The 19,676-nt window shown below is 42.4% G+C and overlaps 1 protein-coding gene across 3 annotated transcripts in view; it reads left to right on the top strand.

Annotated features, from left to right (window-relative positions):
* NCAN (neurocan) overlaps window positions 1-19,676 on the top strand; it is a 380,863-nt gene that overhangs the window by 160,788 nt on the left and 200,399 nt on the right. For all 3 annotated transcript variants that reach the window (XM_069767704.1, XM_069767701.1, XM_069767702.1), the window contains exon 3: window positions 1,492-1,893. In XM_069767704.1, coding sequence (XP_069623805.1) covers window positions 1,492-1,893 — 402 coding nt within the window. The remainder of the gene's footprint in view (window positions 1-1,491; window positions 1,894-19,676) is intronic.

Genomic DNA, 19,676 nt, shown 5'->3' with positions numbered 1-19,676 from the left:
ACAGTGCCCACAGCCTCTAGGGCAAATAAATCATGGAAGAACATACTGGCAGATCTACTGAATGTCCATTTTTTTTTTAAATAATGCCTATTCACGTAACATGACAACACTTTTAGGTCATCTATTGATGTTACCCTGAGGGCGATGCAAACCTCCTGATCGAGCTGTGGACTATGGCGTAAAATACACTTTGTCTAGTCATTGTCTCGTTAAGAAATCAGTGCAGAGCTCCTTCATCCTCTTTGTCTCAGTATTAGTTCAATAGCATTTGCAGCTTTGATGTGGATGAGTAAGAAAAATAAAGAAAAAATTGAGAAAAATGGAAATACAATGTTGTCTACTAAAGGGCTTATTTAGTATGAACATTAGGGTACATTCACACTGGCATATATTCTCCAATGGGTGAGAATAGGGCCTGATTATGCTAATGTCAGAGTTTTGATCTGAGTGTCATTTTAGTGTGGTGCCGAGACGACGGAGAAGTTAATTTCTCCATCTTCTCCATTATGTCAGTCGGTATCTATCGGACTGCACTATGATGACATCCGAGTAAAGTCCAATGTTTTCACACGCACCCATAGACTTATATTGGTGCACATGATCTAAATATATTTGAGCCTCTCGCAGCATGCTGTGATTGTATTCTAATGCCAAAGCTTGAGGTACTTACTAGCGGAAGTGTTCATCTACTTGTAATGGCGTCGTGGGGTAATACACACCTGCCTCTTATTCCAATCAAGAAGAGGTGAATGTGCAGTAACCAGCCCCGCTAACTACAAGTAGGGGGCCAGCTCCACAAGGGAGTACTTCTGGGCGGCGGCAGCTTACACAGACAACGGCTGATTATGGGGTGCCTGGTGCCGGACCCCGGCCAATCATACATTGATGATCTATCCTAAGAATAGGCCATCTATGTAAACGTTGTGGACAACCGCTTTAGGCTACGTTCACATTTGCGTTGTGCGGTGCTGCGTCGGCGACGCAACGCACAACGCAAACAAGAACGCATGCAAAACGCATCATTTTGTGATGCATGCGTCCTTTTTTGGCATGATTTTGGACGCAAAAAAGATGCAACTTGCTGCGTCCTCTGCACCCTGACGCTTGCACCAAAAAAGACGCATGCATCACAAAACGCAAGACAACGCATGTCCATGTTAAATATAGGGGCGCATGACGCATGCGTCGCTGCGGCTGCGCCCGACGCAGCCCCGCAAAACGCTAATGTGAACGTAGCCTTAGTGATGGAATGAAAATCAGAATGCTATTATTATGGGTCTAAGCAGTACTGGATTTATATTTGTCGGTGTCACCAATTCTGAAAGACTGGAATTATTTTTTTTAATGGGTATCATGGATGGGCACCATCCCTGCAGAGACAGTGGTGGCCACTTGGTGATATCCGTCAATCAAAAGAAGTTTCAACTGATTACAAGAACAACTTTGACTTGAGTATATTTTAACATGCTTTCCTTTCTTATTCATATCCAGGTACTGGGGAAAGTGTAAAGCCTCTACATATCCATAGAAATCAAAATGGCCTTATACAGTGCGGCTTGGCACAGTCTGTGACCCTCCCTTGTCTTTTCTCTCTACATCCCAACCAATCCACGCAAGCAAACAATGTTGTCTCAGATTCACCACGCATTAAATGGAGTAAAATCCAGCCTGGACCTGGCAAAAAGGAGATACCTGTACTGGTCGCACGAGAGAATGTGGTAAAAATATCTCGAGGTTATGAAGGGAGAGTGTCGTTACCTGGATATGCTCGCAATAGAGACAATGCCACCTTGGTTCTGTCCAATGCTCGTGCCAGTGACTCCGGGCTATACCGTTGTGAAATTGTCCTGGGAATTGAAGATGAGCAGGACACTGTGCCCCTTGAAGTAAATGGTAGGCGATATTTGTTAATATTCTATGGCTAGTAATAATGAACATCCTGCACATATACACAATATCTGTACTGTAAGTTCCAGGTTGCCATTAAAGGGAACCTGTCACCCCAAAAATGAGCTAAGCTCATTGAAGATGAGCTAAGCCCACCGGCATCAGGGGCTTATCTACAGCATCTTTAATGCTGTAGATAAGCCCCTAATGTATCCTGAAAGATGAGAAAAAGAGGTTAGATTATACTCACCTGCGGGGGCGGTCCGGTCCGATGGGCGTTGCGGTCCGGTCCAGTGCCTCCTATCTTCATACGATGATGTCCTCTTCTTATCTTCTTGCTGTGGTTCCGGCGCAGGTGTACTTTGTCTGCCCTGTTGAGGGCAGAGCAAAGTACTGCATTGCACAGGCACTGGGAAGGGTCAGAGAGCCCGGCACCTGCGCCTTTCAGTACTTTGCTCTGCCCTCAACAGGGCAGACAAAGTATGTCTGTGCTGGAGCCGCAGCAAGAAGAGAAGAAGACGTCATCCTAGGAAGAAAGGAGGCACTGGACCGGACCGCGACCGGTGAGTATAATCTAACCTCTTTTTCTCATCTTTCAGTATACATCGGGGGCTTATCTACAGCATTACAGAATGCTGTAGATAAGCCCCTGATGCCGCTGGGCTTAGCTCATCTTCGATTTTTGGGGTGATTTTGGAAAATCTATGTTCCCCAGCAGTTGTTTTTAAAAAAAATCAAACTGCCATTTACTCACCCTCTCAAGGTCTACTACTGTTCCTTCTGTTATTGTCTGTGGAGCGCACTCTGGCCACCTGACACATACATACAATGTCCCCTTTTCAGTATACCTCCTATAATGCTTTCTATACCATCAGGGTCCCCTCTGATCTGCTGTAGATTCACTCCTTCTGGTTCCACACAAAGAGAGATAGAGTCCAGTTTCAACTTGTAACAGATAACTTTACTTGAATTCTTTCGCAGCACGTCCAGTTCTGTTACAGCAATTTCACAGGGAACATCACAGTACACATCCTTGTTGATTCCTGTGCTTTTTCCTACTGCTTCTAGAATGCTCTCAGGTCATACCGTTTCCTCCGGTACTGCAATGTTTCCTCTGTCCAGCTTCACTACCTTTTGGAATTCCCTGTCTGTTTCGACCCAGACATAAGGGCATCTGCCCATGTAGGAAGCTGCCACATCTTGGTGCTGCTCTGCATTCCACTCTTGCTGTTTCCTTCAGTTCCCAAGCCCTGGACAACTGGGCTCCTAGCTTTAAACATTACAGAGCACACTGTGTTGCCGGGCTCTAAGGCCCTACTGGACTGTCTGGGCTCCCTGTTCCCACTAAACTCCAATAAGTAAATACTCCTATCTTACCACAGCTGGCCCTTCCTACATTAACTATTTACTATCTTATGTGTCCTAAGGTGTCCCCATCTAGTGGACAAACTTTCCCTACCTGTACAATAAAAAGCATATACATTTAGCAGCATACAGGAACATGACAATATATACAGAGTAAATCATACATAGCAATTCAAATTTATACACTGCCTTAACTTGTTCAAAGGGGAGGGGTACAAGTAAGTCCTGGTACACCCCTTACATCTGCACCACTGACAGTGCTGCAGCCACTAAGTGAGCTCAGCGGCTCTGAGCAGCTCACGCCATGGACTTGGGCAGAATTGCTGGACTATAAGATATATTTTCAGTTGTTTCACACTTTTTTGTTAAGTATATAATTCCACATGTGCTAATTCATAGTTTTGATTCCTTCAGAGTGAATTTACAATTTTCATAGTCATGAAAATACAGAAAAATCTTTTAATGAGAAAGTGCATCCAAACTTTTGATCTGTACTGTGTATATATATATATATATATATATATATATACTAGCTGAAGAGCCCGGCGTTGCCTGGGCATAGTAAATATCTGTGGTTAGTTATAGCACCTCACTTCTCTTATTTTCCCATCACGCCTCTCATTTTCCCAATCACATCTTTCATTTTCCCCCTCATATCTCTCATTTTCTCCCTTACACCTCTCATTTTCTCCTTCACTCCTCTCATTCCCGCCTAACACTTGTCATTTCGACCTCACATCTGTCATTTTCCGATCACTCCACTATTTTCCCTCACTCCTCTTTCGACCCCACATCTGTCATTTTCCGATCACTCCACTATTTTCCCTCACTCCTCTCATTTTGCACTCACACCTTTTCATTTTCACCTCAGTATATACATGTTTGTCATCTCCCTTATATATAGTATACACCTGTATGTCATCTCCTGTATATAGTATATACCTGTATGTCATCTCCCCTGTATATATAATATACCTGCTGTGTGTCATCTCCCCTGTATATAGTATATACCTGTATGTCATCTCCTCCTATATATAGTATATACCTGTATGTCATCTCCTTCTATATATAGTATATACCTGTATGTCATCTCCTCCTGTATATAGTATATACCTGTGTGTCATCTCCCCTGTATATAGTATATATCTGTGTGTCATCTCCTCCTGTATATAGTATATACCTGTATGTCATCTTCTATATATAGCATATACCTGTATGTTATCTCCTCCTGTATATAGTATATACCTGTAGGTCATCTGCTCCTGTATATAGTATATACCTGTGTGTCATCTCCTCCTGTATATAGTATATACCTGTGTGTCATCTCCTTCTGTATATAGTATGTACCTGTATGTCATCTCCTCTATATAGTATATACCTGTGTGTCATCTCTCCTGTATATAGTATATATCTGTGTGTCATCTCCCCTGTATATAGTATATACTTGTGTGTCATCTTCTCCTGTATTAGACCTCGTTCACACATTATTTGATCAGTATTTTTACCTCAGTATTTGTAAGCTAAATTGTCAGCCTGATAAATCCCCAGCCAACAGGAAGCCCTCCCCCTGGCAGTATATATTAGCTCACACATACACATAATAGACAGGTCATGTGACTGACAGCTGCCGTATTTCCTATATGGTACATTTGTTGCTCTTGTAGTTTGTCTGCTTATTAATCTAATTTTTATTTTTGAAGGATAATACCAGACTTGTGTGTGTTTTAGGGCGAGTTTCGTTTGTCAAGTTGTGTGTGTTGAGTTGCGTGTGGCGACATGCATGTAGCGACTTTTGTGAGATGAGTTTTGTGTGGCAACATGCGTGTAGCAACTTTTGTGTGTCGAGTTGCATGTGACAGGTTAGTGTAGCAACTTGTGTGCAGCAAGTTTTGCGCATGGCGAGTTTTGCGCATGGTGAGTTTTATGTGTGGTGCCTTTTGAGTATGTGCAAGTTGTGTGTGAGGCAACTTTTGCATGTGCTGCAACTTTTGTACATGTGGCAATTTTTCCGCGTGTGCAAGTTTTGCGTGTGGCGAGTTTTCCATGAGGTGAGTTTTGCACTTGTGGCGAGTTTTGCGTGAGCCTAGTTTTTGCATGTGGCGAGTTTTGCGGGTGGCGAGTTTTGAGCGGCGACTTTTGTGTTTCGACTTTTATGTGGCGAGGTTGGTGTATGTGTGGTGAAATGTGTGCTGAGGGTGGTATATGTGTTCAAGCACGTGGTAGTGTGTGGCGCATTTTGTGTGTGTCCATATCCCCGTGTGTGGTGAGTATCCCATGTCGGGGCCCCACCTTAGCAACTGTACGGTATATACTCTTTGGCGCCATCGCTCTCACTCTTTAAGTCCCCCTTGTTCACATCTGGCAGCTGTCAATTTGCCTCCAACACTTTTCCTTTCACTTTTTCCCCATTATGTAGATAGGGGCAAAATTGTTTGGTGAATTGGAAAGTGCGGGGTTAAAATTTTGCCTCACAACATAGCCTATGATGCTCTCAGGGACCAGACGTGTGACTGTGCAAAATTTTGTGGCTGTGGCTGCGACGCCTCCAACACTTTTCCTTTCACTTTTTTCCCCATTATGTAGATAGGGGCAAAATTATTTGGTGAATTGGAAAGTGTGGGGTTAAAATTTCACCTCACAACGTAGCCTATGATGCTCTCGGGGTCCAGACGTGTGACTGTGCAACATTTTGTGGCTGTAGCTGCGACGCCTCCAACACTTTTCCTTTCACTTTTTCCCCATTATGTAGATAGGGGCAAAATTGTTTGGTGAATTGGAAAGCACGGGGTTAAAATTTCACCTCACAACATAGCCTATGATGCTCTCAGGGTCCAGACGTGTGACTGTGCAAAATTTTGTGGCTGTAGCTACGACGCCTCCAACACTTTTCCTTTCACTTTTTTCCCCATTATGTAGATAGGGGCAAAATTGTTTGGTGAATTGGAACACGCGGGGTTAAAATTTCGCCTCACAACATAGCCTATGACACTCTCGGGGTCCAGACGTGTGACTGTGCAAAATTTTGTGGCTGTAGCTGCGACGGTGCAGATGCCAATCCCGGACATACATACAGTTAGGTCCATATATATTTGGACAGAGACAACATTTTTCTAATTTTGGTTATAGACATTACCACAATGAATTTTAAACAAAACAATTCCAATGCAGTTGAAGTTCAGACTTTCAGCTTTCATTTGAGGGTATCCACATTAAAATTGGATGAAGGGTTTAGGAGTTTCAGTTCCTTAGCATGTGACACCCTGTTTTTAAAAGGACCAAAAGTAATTGGACAGATTCAGTAATTTTTAAATAAAATGTTAATTTTTAGTACTTGGTTGAAAACCCTTTGTTGGCAATGACTGCCTGAAGTCTTGAACTCATGGATATCACCAGACGCTGTGTTTCCTCCTTTTTGATGCTCTGCCAGGCCTATACTACAGTGGTTTTCAGCTGCTGTTTGTTTGTGGGCCTTCCTGTCTGAAGTTTAGTCTTTAACAAGTGAAATGCATGCTCAATTGGGTTGAGATCAGGTGACTGACTTGGCCATTCAAAAATATTCCACTTCTTTGCTTTGACAAACTCCTGGGTTGCTTTGGCTTTATGTTTTGGGTCATTGTCCATCTGTAGTATGAAACGACGACCAATCAGTTTTGCTGCATTTGGCTGGATCTGAGCACACAGTATGGCTCTGAATACCTCAGAATTCATTTGGCTGCTTGTGTCCTGTGTCACATCATCAATAAACACTAGTGACCCAGTGCCACTGGCAGCCATGCATGCCCAAGCCATCACACTGCCTCCGCCGTGTTTTACAGATGATGTGGTATGCTTTGGATCATGAGCTGTACCACGCCTTCGCCATACTTTTCTCTTTCCATCATTCTGGTAGAAGTTGATCTTGGTTTCATCTGTCCAAAGAATGTTCTTCCAGAACTGTGCTGGCTTTTTTAGATTTTTTTTAGCAGAGTCCAGTCTAGCCTTTTTATTCTTGATGCTTATGAGTGGCTTGCACCGTGCAGTGAACCCTCTGTAATTACTTTCATGCAGTCTTCTCTTTATGGTAGATTTGGATATTGGTATGCCTACCTCCTGGAGAGTGTTGGTCACTTGGTTGGCTGTTGTGAAGGGGTTTCTCTTCACCATGGAGATTATTCTGCGATCATCCACCACTGTTGTCTTCCGTGGGCGCCCAGGTCTTTTTGCATTGATGAGTTCACCAGTGCTTTCTTTCTTTCTCAGGATGTACCAAACTGTAGATTTTGCCACTCCTAATATTGTAGCAATTTCTCGGAAGGGTTTTTTCTGTTTTCGCAGCTTAAGGATGGCTTGTTTCACCTGCATGGAGAGCTCCTTTGACCGCATGTTTACTTCACAGCAAAACCATCCAAATGCAAGCACCACACCTCAAATCAACTCCAGGCCTTTTATCTGCTTAATTGAGAATGACATAGCGAAGGGAATGCCCACATCTGTCCATGAAATAGCCTTGGAGTCAATTGTCCAATTACTTTTGGTCCCTTTAAAAACAGGGTGGCACATGTTAAGGAGCTGAAATTCCTAAACCCTTCATCCAATTTTAATGTGGATACCCTCAAATGAAAGCTGAAAGTCTGATCTTCAACTGCATCTGAATTGTTTTGTTTAAAATTCCTTGTGGTAATGTCTATAACCAAAATTAGAAAAATGTTGTCTCTGTCCAAATATATATGGACCTAACTGTACATACATACATACATACACACACACACACACACACACACATTCAGCTTTATATAGTAGATATATATATATATATATATATATATATATATATATATATACAGTGGGGCAAAAAAGTATTTAGTCAGTCAGCAATAGTGCAAGTTCCACCACTGAAAAAGATGAGAGGCGTCTGTAATTTACATCATAGGTAGACCTCAACTATGGGAGACAAACTGAGAAAAAAATATCCAGAAAATCACATTGTCTGTTTTTTTAACATTTTATTTGCATATTATGGTGGAAAATAAGTATTTGGTCAGAAACAAAATTTCATCTCAATACTTTGTAATATATCCTTTGTTGGCAATGACAGAGGTCAAACGTTTTCTGTAAGTCTTCACAAGGTTGCCACACGCTGTTGTTGGCATGTTGGCCCATTCCTCCATGCAGATCTCTTCTAGAGCAGTGATGTTTTTGGCTTTTCGCTTGGCAACACGGACTTTCAACTCCCTCCAAAGGTTTTCTATAGGGTTGAGATCTGGAGACTGGCTAGGCCACTCCAGGACCTTGAAATGCTTCTTACGAAGCCACTCCTTCGTTGCCCTGGCGGTGTGCTTTGGATCATTGTCATGTTGAAAGACCCAGCCACGTTTCATCTTCAATGCCCTTGCTGATGGAAGGAGGTTTGCACTCAAAATCTCACGATACATGGCCCCATTCATTATTTCATGTACCCGGATCAGTCGTCCTGGCCACTTTGCAGAGAAACAGCCCAAAAGCATGATGTTTCCACCACCATGCTTTACAGTAGGTATGGTGTTTGATGGATGCAACTCAGTATTCTTTTTCCTCCAAACATGACAAGTTGTGTTTCTACCAAACAGTTCCAGTTTGGTTTCATCAGACCATAGGACATTCTCCCAAAACTCCTCTGGATCATCCAAATGCTCTCTAGCAAACTTCAGACGGACCCGGACATGTACTGGCTTAAGCAGTGGGACACGTCTGGCACTGCAGGATCTGAGTCCATGGTGGCATAGTGTGTTACTTATGGTAGGCCTTGTTACATTGGTCCCAGCTCTCTGCAGTTCATTCACTAGGCCCCCCCGCGTGGTTCTGGGATTTTTGCTCACCGTTCTTGTGATCATTCTGACCCCACGGGGTGGGATTTTGCGTGGAGCCCCAGATCGAGGGAGATTATCAGTGGTCTTGTATGTCTTCCATTTTCTAATTATTGCTCCCACTGTTCATTTCTTCACTCCAAGCTGGTTGGCTATTGCAGATTCAGTCTTCCCAGCCTGGTGCAGGGCTACAATTTTGTTTTTGGTGTCCTTTAACAGCTCTTTGGTCTTCACCGTAGTGGAGTTTGGAGTCAGACTGTTTGAGGGTGTGCACAGGTGTCTTTTTATACTGATAACAAGTTTAAACAGGTGCCATTACTACAGGTAATGAGTGGAGGAAAGAGGAGACTCTTAAAGAAGAAGTTACAGGTCTGTGAGAGCCAGAAATCTTGATTGTTTATTTCTGACCAAATACTTATTTTCCACCATAATATGCAAATAAAATGTTAAAAAAACAGACAATGTGATTTTCTGGATTTTTTTTTCTCAGTTTGTCTCCCATAGTTGAGGTCTACCTATGATGTAAATTACAGGCGCCTCTCATCTTTTTAAGTGGTGGAACTTGCACTATTGCTGACTGACTAAATACTTTTTTGCCCCACTGTATATATATACAAACTGCAACCAGAAAAACCCCTTTAATTACAAGCTTTTCTAGCGACTGAAATTCCTCATTGTAGGCATGACTTTATGTTAATGTTTAAAATCGCAATTTCTCTTGAGATCTAGGCATTATTATTTCACTTCTGCTTACAATCTGATCCAGGTTGCATCTTTTGGGTCTTTGTTTCCCATTCAGGCATCGTTTTTTATAGTGTTTCCGTTCAAAACACTTTGTTAGTCATGCTTTCACATATGGTGTCCTTTTGTATTTCACATGTGCTGCCGTAATAATTGTCCTATGCCCTTTCTACCTGTGCCAAATGTATTCTTCCACCCACTCAATTACATTTGCATTCGCAGCTCCTCTTTATCCTCGTCGCGCTCTTTTCTTTAGGATTTTGCTCTGATTCACATCACTCATTCTTGCAATTACTTTACAGCCACATCCCGTTGATGTGAGCCATTGTTGCCATCAATCTGTCTCTCCTTCACCTCTATTCATTGTGGCATTTCGCTGTCTGTCTCCTTCATTCTTCATGTGAGTTCTGGTGTCTCTGTGCTGCCATTTTCTTATTGCCATCTAACATAGCTTTCCTATTTCCTTACAATCAGCCGTTTGGCTTCCCCCCTCTTTCCAGCTTTCTTTCCTTGATATCATCAAACAGAAAATCCGATTTCTAGGCTGTTATCCTGAAAACCGCTAGAAGTGCACATTTCTGATTCCTGGCACCTCCACTCCATCTTTTTTTCCTTATTTCTTTTCAGAGCAGCATCCTGTCTCCCATCTGTTCTCACCTTCTTGCAGCTTTTTGGCCCCTTCACGGTGTTGGCCCTGTTCTTTGTGTTGTCACGTTCCCCCTCTCAATGTCTGCCTGTTTCACAGCTTGCTTGCGCTGGTAATTAATAGCAATTATGTAAATCGCCATGACAGCCCTGGACTGCTCTGTGCGGTGTTTGTTCTAGGCCTCATACACATTTATTTACAGCATTATTGTTTTATTATTCAGAACATAATATGGTGCTTGCTTCTTTAAATGTGTATTAATAGGGCACTTGGCTCCATTATTGTCATCTTCATAGAATAAATGGTTACGCATTAGGTTATGATATAGCTCAGGCTTTAGTGGGAAGCGACAATTCATGCTGCTTGATGGCTCCAGCAGCTGTAGATCTAGCGCAATAAACTTACATTCGAGTGGTTTCACAGGCGACAGAGTTATTGTCTTGATGATACCTCTAATTTGTACTGTTGGTGAAGGATATTGTCCAGCATCCGAAGCTTCTGTACTTTTATGCTTTGCGATATCCATTGTTAATTATCTGTCATTTTTTTTACAACAGTAACAATATCAGTTTCAATGTAGTCAGTTTCTATAAATTGCCGACATTTTCAGAGACCTGTAACATTTTGTATTTTTCCATCTACAAAACTGTATGAGAGCTAAGTTTTTTTGAATGCTGAGCTGTAGTTTTAATAGGTACTGTTTTGAGGTGCATATTGCATTATGATCAATTTGGATAAAATTTTGGGGGGAGGATGCGTTGACCAAAAAATGTCAATTCTGGCATTTCAATTTTTTTTTCTCTTTGTGGAGTTTACCTTATTGGTTAAATATACTCTTCAACATTGAAAGTTCAACACCAAGAAGGAAAAGTAGAGTTATGGAAATTGCAGGATCAATAGACATGCTAATGATATGCAAATTATGCAGAGCGATGGCTCAGTGGTTAACACTGCAGCCTTGCAGCGCTGGAGTCTTGGGTTCAAATCCCACCGAGGACAACATCTGCAAGGAGTTTGTATGTTCTCCTTGTGTTTGTGTGGGTTTCCTCCGGGTTCTCTGGTTTCCTCCCACACTCCAAAGACATACTGAGAGGGAATTTAGATTGAGAGCCCCAATGGGGACAGCGATGATAATGTGTGCAAACTGTAAAGAGCTGCAGAATATGTTAGTACTATATAAAAATAAAGATTATTATTCGGCGTGCTTGAAAAATATGTAAGAGTTCCCATGACTATATGTCTTGCAGCTGTTCGACAGCCGCAACACATGCAGGGATTGCTTGTATGTTAGAAACTACCTGCATGTGTTGTGGCTGACTCACAGCCGTGGAACATGCAGTTGCGCAAACTCGAACATATCATTTGAGCACGCCAAAGTCACTTGGTTAGCATCAGAGCATGTTCGGATAACACCTTATCTGAGCACGTTCGCTCATCACTATTGGTCGGTAATTTCATAGGGAGCTGCCAACAGCTGATCTTGATGAATTTCGCGCCCAAGTGCATTCAGCATGACAGAGCATTATTCAGAATGCCATTTATTTTATTGACTTATAATGGAGTAAAATATAATAATAAAATTATTACTAACCTTATTGATAGCATGCCAATGCATGTAAGTGTATTTTGCCACATGCGCTCTTACTTGATACTGAAGAAATCAACATGATTTAAAAATTTTGTTTCTATTTTTTCATAATTTGTATATCTTTAACGAAGCCCTCCCATTAACTTTTTTTCCCCCTAAACATGTGTATGTAGTGTAGTGTAATTGTATTAATTTACTCACTTGCCACCGCCTTCTCTGGCATCTACTGTGCTTCTCAGTGACGTCAGCGCTCTTCAGACTTTCTGGGTCATACTGCGCCCTGCGTAACCCAGAAGTGGCTTTTATTTCAGACATTCGGCTCACACCTAGATAACAGAGTGAGCTGGCCAATCTGAATAAGGATGACATCACTCAGAAGATGATTGGAACGGTGCAACAATATTACTACACTCACACTACACTGCATAGATATATTTAACAAATACTGTATTATTTTTACACTTAGTATGTTAATGACAGGTGTCAAAAATTAATATCTCAAAGGTTATAGCAAGAACTCACAGCTTTGACTGAAATAGTACAGTCTACTGGATTAATTCAGCAGTTAATGATGCATATGTACAGTGGCATGTAAATGTTTGAGCACCCCTGGTCAAAATTACTGTCATTGTTGTGAACAGTTAAGCAGTTGAAGAGTTGATCTCTAAAGGGAAAAAAGTTAAAGGTGACATCTTTCCTTTGTATTTTAGGCAAAAAAATATATATTGTCATTTGTCATCATTTACATTTTAAAAATTACGAAAAGGAAAATGGACCAATGCAAAGGTTTGAGCATCATTGGAGATTTGTGTGCTCAGATAATTTTGACCAAGGTTTCAGATCTTTATTAGCCTGTTAGGAAAATGGCTTGTTCACTATCAACGTTAGGAAAAGCCAGGTGATGCAAATTTCCCAGCTTTATAAAAACCCAGTCTCCTCTAACTTTGTGACAAAAAACTACAGCAATGGGTTTTTCCAAGCAGCTGCCCAGCACTCTGAAAATGAACATGGTGGAGGCCCACAAAGCAGGAGAAGGTCATAAGAAGATAGCAAAGCGTTTTCAAGTTGCCTTTTCCTCAGTTTGAAATGTAATTAAGAAATGCAAGTAAACAGGAAAAGTGAAGGTCAAGGTAATGTCTGGAAGACCAAACAAAATTTCAGTGAGAGCTGCTCATAGGATTGCTAGATAGGCAACTCAGAACCCCTGTTTGACTGCAAAAGACCTTAAAGATTTAGCAGACTCTGGAGTTGTGGTATATTGTTCTACTGTTCAGAGACACCTGCACAAATATGGTCTTTAAGGAAGAGTCATCAGAAGAAAACATCTCCTGCGTCCTCACCATAAAATTCAGCTTCAGAAGTATGCAAAAGAAAACCTAAACAAGCCTGATGCATTTTGGAAAGAAGTCCTGTGGACCGATGAGGCTAAAATAGAACTATTTGGCCACAATGATCAAAGGAGTGTGTGGAGAAAAAAGGGCACAGAATTTCAGGAAAAGAACATCTCGACAACCATTAAGCATGGGGGTGGATCAATCTTGCTTTGGGGTTGTGTTGCAACCAATGGCACAGGGAACATTTCACGGGTAGAGGGAAGAATGGATTGAAATTTCAACAAATTATTGATGCAAACATAACAACATCTGTAAAAGCTGAGGTTGAAAACAGGATGGCTTCTACAAATAGATAATGATCTTAAACACACATCAAAATTCACAATAGACAACCTCAAAAGGCGCAAGCTGATGGTTTTACAATGGCCTTCACAGTCCTTTGATCTGATCATTATTAGAAATCTGTGGCTATACTGTAAAATTACAATATATGCAAAATGACCCAGGAATCTCACAGAATTGGAAGAATTGGAAAATGGATGAAAATCCCTTAAACAAGAATTGAAAGTCTCTTGGCTGCCTACAAAATGCATTTACAAGTTGTGATACTTGCAAAAGAGATGCCACTAGTTACTTACCATGCAAGGTGGCCAAACTTTTGCATCGGCCCCATTTCCATTCTGTAATTTTGACAATGTAACAAATGACAATTCCCAGTGCATGGCAAGAACAGTTTATAACAGGCTCCTAGATACAGGACTCAAGCCATATAAAGCTAGAAAAAAAGCCTTTCATCAATGAGAAGCAGAGGAGAGCCAGGCTGAAGTTTGCCAAATACCATAAGGATTGGACCATAAAGGACTGGAGTAAGGTAATCTTCTCTGATGAGTCTAATTTTCAGCTTTGCCCAACACCTGGTCGTCTAATGGTTAGACGGAGACCGGAAGAGGCGTACAAGGCACAGTGTCTTGCACCCACTGTGACATTTGGTGGAGGATCGGTGATGATCTGGAGATGGTTTAGCCAGGCTGGAATTAGGCAGATTAATCTTTGTGAAGGACATGTGAATCAAGCCGCATACAAGATTATCCTGGAAAAACAGTTGATTCCTTCTGCTCAGGCAATTTTCCCCAACTCTGAGGACTGGTTTTTCCAGCAGGACAATGCACCATGCCATACAGCTAGGCCAATCAAGGTGTGGATGAAGGACCACCACATCAAATCCCTGTCATGGCCAGCACAATCTTCAGACCTGAACGCCATTGAAAACCTCTGGAATGTAATCAAGAGGAAGATGGATAGTCACAAGCCATCAAACAAAGAAGAACTGCTTACATTTTTGTACCAGGAATGGCATACAGTCACCCAAAAGCAGTGTGGAAGACTGGTGGAAAGCATGTCAAGATGCATGAAAGCTGTGATTAAAAATCATGGTCACTCCAAAAATATTGATTTCTGAACACTTCCTCAGTTAAAACATTAGTATTGTTGTTTCTAAATGATTATGAACTTGTTTTCTTAGCAGTATTTGAGGTCTGCAAGCAATGCATTTTTTGTTCTTTTTACCATTTCTCATTTTCTGAAAATAAATATAACATTTAGTGCTTGGAAATTCAGAGACATGTTATCAGTAGTTTATATAACAAAGAGCAATTTACATTTTACTCAAAATACACCTATAAAGAGAAAAATCAGACAAATTGAAAATTTTACAGTGATTTCTTAATTCCTGCCAGAGCTGTATGTTACTATGTATTTTTAGAGCAGAAGGTTTCTTCCATTCAATTTCTAGCACAAAAATCAATGAGTTAAGTAGGATACTGGGCTGTTCATTTTGCACATTTTTAAGTAACCAGAAACCATGACTTTATGAACTGAGACTTAGGAGCAATTTGACTTGTTAAATGGGAACTGTACTTTCAACAAACTTTACATAAATCAATAAACTCTGCAATATATCTTATCAGAGAAATCTGCTTCCTTCCGCACTCCTGAGCCACCTCTTCCCTTCCTCTTGCCTATTGAACTCTCTATCCACTCTGAAAAAAATATTGCAACTATACAAGATGAACTGCAAGCATAGTGATGTGTCAAATTATACCTTCTATTATATTCTATGAATGGGGGAGGAGAGGGCCAGTGGATGAGGAGCAGAGTGAGCAAAAAAGGCAGAGGCACATAAAACAGGCTTAGGCCGGGTTCACATTCACATGTCCGCCGAACGCATTGCATTTTTTTGCGTTCGGCGGACACGTCAAAACGACGTATGCGGACGCATCTGCATACAACGCATGTCCCTGCATACACAATGTTAAAGATAGGTACGCAGGTCGCATGCGGAAGTAAGCAGAGCATAAGGAAAGAAGTCCGCAGCACTACGCTGCGGACTGAAACGCTAATGTGAACCTAGCCTTACTGAATGTTGCTTAACTAGTTAACATATACTGATTGTATATGTTAACTAGTTGTAATGATGGTCATACAGTATATGTTAATGTAAATTTACATAATACACATGCATTTACACATTAAGCATGCATATGGAGGGAACACACATGCACACAAAGATAAATAAGATACTTAAATGTATGTTAATACACATATCGCATACTTATACACAGTGACTTATTAATGATGCAGTTGTTCAGATGTAAACAAGTCCCCTCTAAAAATATAAGGTGCTGCGGAATATGTCGGTGCTATAGAAAAATTATTATTATTATATTGATTCTTCAAATTTGTAATTAGTGTATGCCTGATGAAGAGACCTGTGTAGTCTCGAAAGCTTGCAATTTGTTACCATCTTTTCAGTCAGCCATTAAAAGGTATCAACCACTGAGGACTCTCAATTCTAAATATTTTTCTATCTACTGGCTAACACGGTACCAAGATATATATCTTGCCTATACCTATTATTTACTATCATTCAGCCAGGGCTGAAATCAATGTGCCAATCCCAAAGTTCCCGTTTTAGGTGTGTTACACTGAGGTTTTTGGAAGAAATTTACCTAAAAAAAAATGTCAAACAAGGTACTACAAAAACAGGTGTAAATCAGATGAGGTGGTATTATGGAAACCCCTGGGATGGCACACTGAGTAAAAATTGATCAAAACCCACAATACAATACATATAGATATAATAGAAGCTTAATCTTGGGATACCCGGGTAACTATTATTATGGTACCTTTAACCCGAGGGGAGTCTCCACTCAGGCATATAACTTGCATCGGCTGCAGCCAGTCCCACGATCTTTGGCACCAAAGCAGCTACAGCAAAGCAAGGTTCCGGGTCTTGTCAGCTAATGCTGAGCCCCCGCGCAGAGGACTTACAGTTCTGCAGCCTCAGAATACAGTACGGGATAGCACTTCAACCGGGCTTGTCCGCGTCCCTCTCAATACGGATGGTACAAGATACCGTCTCTCCTTCAGCAGTCACTCACAACTTCCCTGAAAGCAAACCGCCTGGGTCTGCACAGGATCAGTGTCTTCTGTTGCTCTTCAGCTCAGCACAGCAGGGATTCCACAGAGCTCCAAAGTCACACACCTATCATGGTTAGCACCCTCACAAACACACTGGCAGCAAACAGTCCTTACAGAGTCCAAACTACTCACTTCTTATCAGCTGCCTCACAGTGAGTCTCACATGGCAGTCTCTCTGCTTCTCACAGCATCACCTCTCAGCATCCTATACAGCAGACATTAGATTCCTCCACCCAGCACACACATTTTCCCAGGCTTTTGCTCTCCGCTCAGACGTGCAGCAGCAGGGTTGTAATGCTCTCCTGATGTTATCATAGTTCACCCTTTTACAATAGCAACCATTTGCTTTCTAAAAGCAAAAACAGTGTTTAGGCAGCCATAGGGGTCCTGATGGAAGGAATGGTAGATGCAGCAAGGGAAACAAGCACCACGTATATCAACACATACAGGGTGTCTTCCTCAGGGATAGTGCATCACATGCTTGAAACAAAGATGTTTGCCCACAATTTTGGAAAGGTGCCAATAATTTTGTTTGGCTCATTTTGGGTTTTTGAGTGACATTATGTCCAATTTGCCTTTTTTTGTCTGTTTTTTTGTGTTGTTCCAATGCACATAAAGGAAATATATGTGTACACAATAATTGAATACCACCAAACTTATCAGTGTTACAAACCACAATAATAACACTTATAGTAACAGTAAAACACAGTAAATATATGTTCCCCATTCTAGCCTCTATTCTTGCCCTCATCCTGTAATAATGTCCCATTTTGTCCTCCATTCTGTAGTAATATCTCCCTCCCTGTAATAATGTGCTATTTCCTGACACCTATCCTGTGTGACAGTCACTGGTGCAGTGTATATGAGTGGAGATACGTGTCACTGTGCATAATGGCATCAGTGATGTGAAACCAGAATATTTTCCTCCAGCACACTACGTGTTGGGAGGATTAAATTAAAGTTGCAGACATGGGCTGGTTTTAGGTGTCCACCTATAGAGTGGGTGGGACGGTGTCCACCATATCTCCACCTGCATAGTTGACACTGGCAGGCAGTGGCGTAACTACAAAGTTAGGGGCCCCGGTGCGAACTTCCAAATGGGGCCCCCCCCTGCAGCCCTGCCATACAACTCAATGTAACCCCCATAGAATAATGGCCACACATGATGCTCAATACTGTATAACGGCCACCACACATGATGCTCCATACTGTATAATGGCCACACATGATGCTGCATACTGTATAACGGCCACACATGATGCTCAAGACTGTATCATGACCCCCCTCCTGTATGCATGGCTCATATTCCCCCCTGCATGGCTCATATTCCCCCCTGCATGGCTCATATTCCCCCCTGCATGGCTCATATTCCCCCCTGCATGGCTCATATTCCCCCCTGCATGGCTCATATCCCCCCCTGCATGGCTCATATTCCCCCCTGCATGGCTCATATTCCCCCCTGTATGCAGGCTTAGCTCTCCACTCCTGCTCGGCGCGCCGGCTTATGTCCTCCTTCATCCCCCCCCGTCCCCCCGTCCCCCCGTCCCCCCGTCCCTCGTCCCTCATACTCACCTGTCTTCCCACTGCACGGCCGTGCCGACATCCCTCGCGCTCTGTCCCGACTCCAGACGGCGGCGCCGGCGCAGCACCTTCTTCCTGCTTGAGCGGTCATGTGACACCGTTCATTAAGATCATGAATATGCGCATATTCATGATCTTAATGAGCGGTGTCACGTGACCGCTCAAGCAGGAACGAGCTGCAGTGCAGACGCCGAGACCATCGCTGGAGCAGGGTGAGTATTCAAGGCAGCGGCGGCGGCGGCGGCGGCGGGGAAGGGGGGGAGGCCCTGGAGCGGGGGGAGGCACTGCCAGTCCGAGCCTGCCTGCCGGGCCCGGGCCCCTGACCTGCCGGGCCCGGTCGCACTGGCGACCGCTGCGACCGCGGTAGTTACGCCACTGCTGGCAGGTGTACTGACAGGACCTGGGATGGTGTCAAGGTCATGCGATCATCACATGGTCTGGCTTAAATAGCTTGACTTGAGAGTCAGTGTGTGTTGTGGTTTGGAGAGAGCAAGTCTCCAAGTAGTGGCTTTAGAAGGAGCTGAATACACCTGGTGGTCTGAACAGGTGAATCCCTCAAACAAATGGACTTTGTCATATGTCATCTTTTTTTTTGTTTTACCTTTATGCCAGAAAGTCTCTGTTTATTTTGCTGAACCCTGCTACGGTCTATGCTGTCCATAATAAACCAGCAGGTGATTTACTACAAGAAACGTTCCTGTGTCTACCTTGGGAAGCAGCTGAGTGAGCCCCTCACACCTGTAATAATGTCCCTACATCCTGTAATAATGTCCGTTCTGACCCCCATTCTGTAACAGAGCTATGTGTTTGAGACCCTGCTGTACACTCTGTAAACATCCACGGGGTCATGAGCAGACGTGTTAATGCTAACTTCACACTACTGTCTGATTCAAGATCTCACACAGCACCTTGGATTGCTAACTCTTTATGCTCTGTTTCCATCACTTTAGATATCACTCAACTACTCAGTGGTACAATATCTAAGCATGTTGGACCCATGGGAATTTCTCCTACAAAATGTATTGATGCACACAACACCAATACTTCTTATCACGCATGTGGTACATCACTGGATCTGTTACACGGTTGTCGCAGCATACATATAAGCACATGTCATAGTATAAGTCATTGGATTACATCTGACACATACCGTGGCATGTGCACAGTCCTAGACAATTCAAAATGTAGCAACAGGGCTTCATGTAGCAACAATCAGTTGTGTTTGTAAAAGT

This window comes from Ranitomeya imitator, chromosome 1, assembly GCF_032444005.1.
Source record: "Ranitomeya imitator isolate aRanImi1 chromosome 1, aRanImi1.pri, whole genome shotgun sequence".
NCBI classification, from domain to species: domain Eukaryota; kingdom Metazoa; phylum Chordata; class Amphibia; order Anura; family Dendrobatidae; genus Ranitomeya; species Ranitomeya imitator.
The sequence above is the reverse complement of the archived record's forward strand: the minus strand, read 5'-3'. Positions and strand labels throughout refer to the sequence as shown.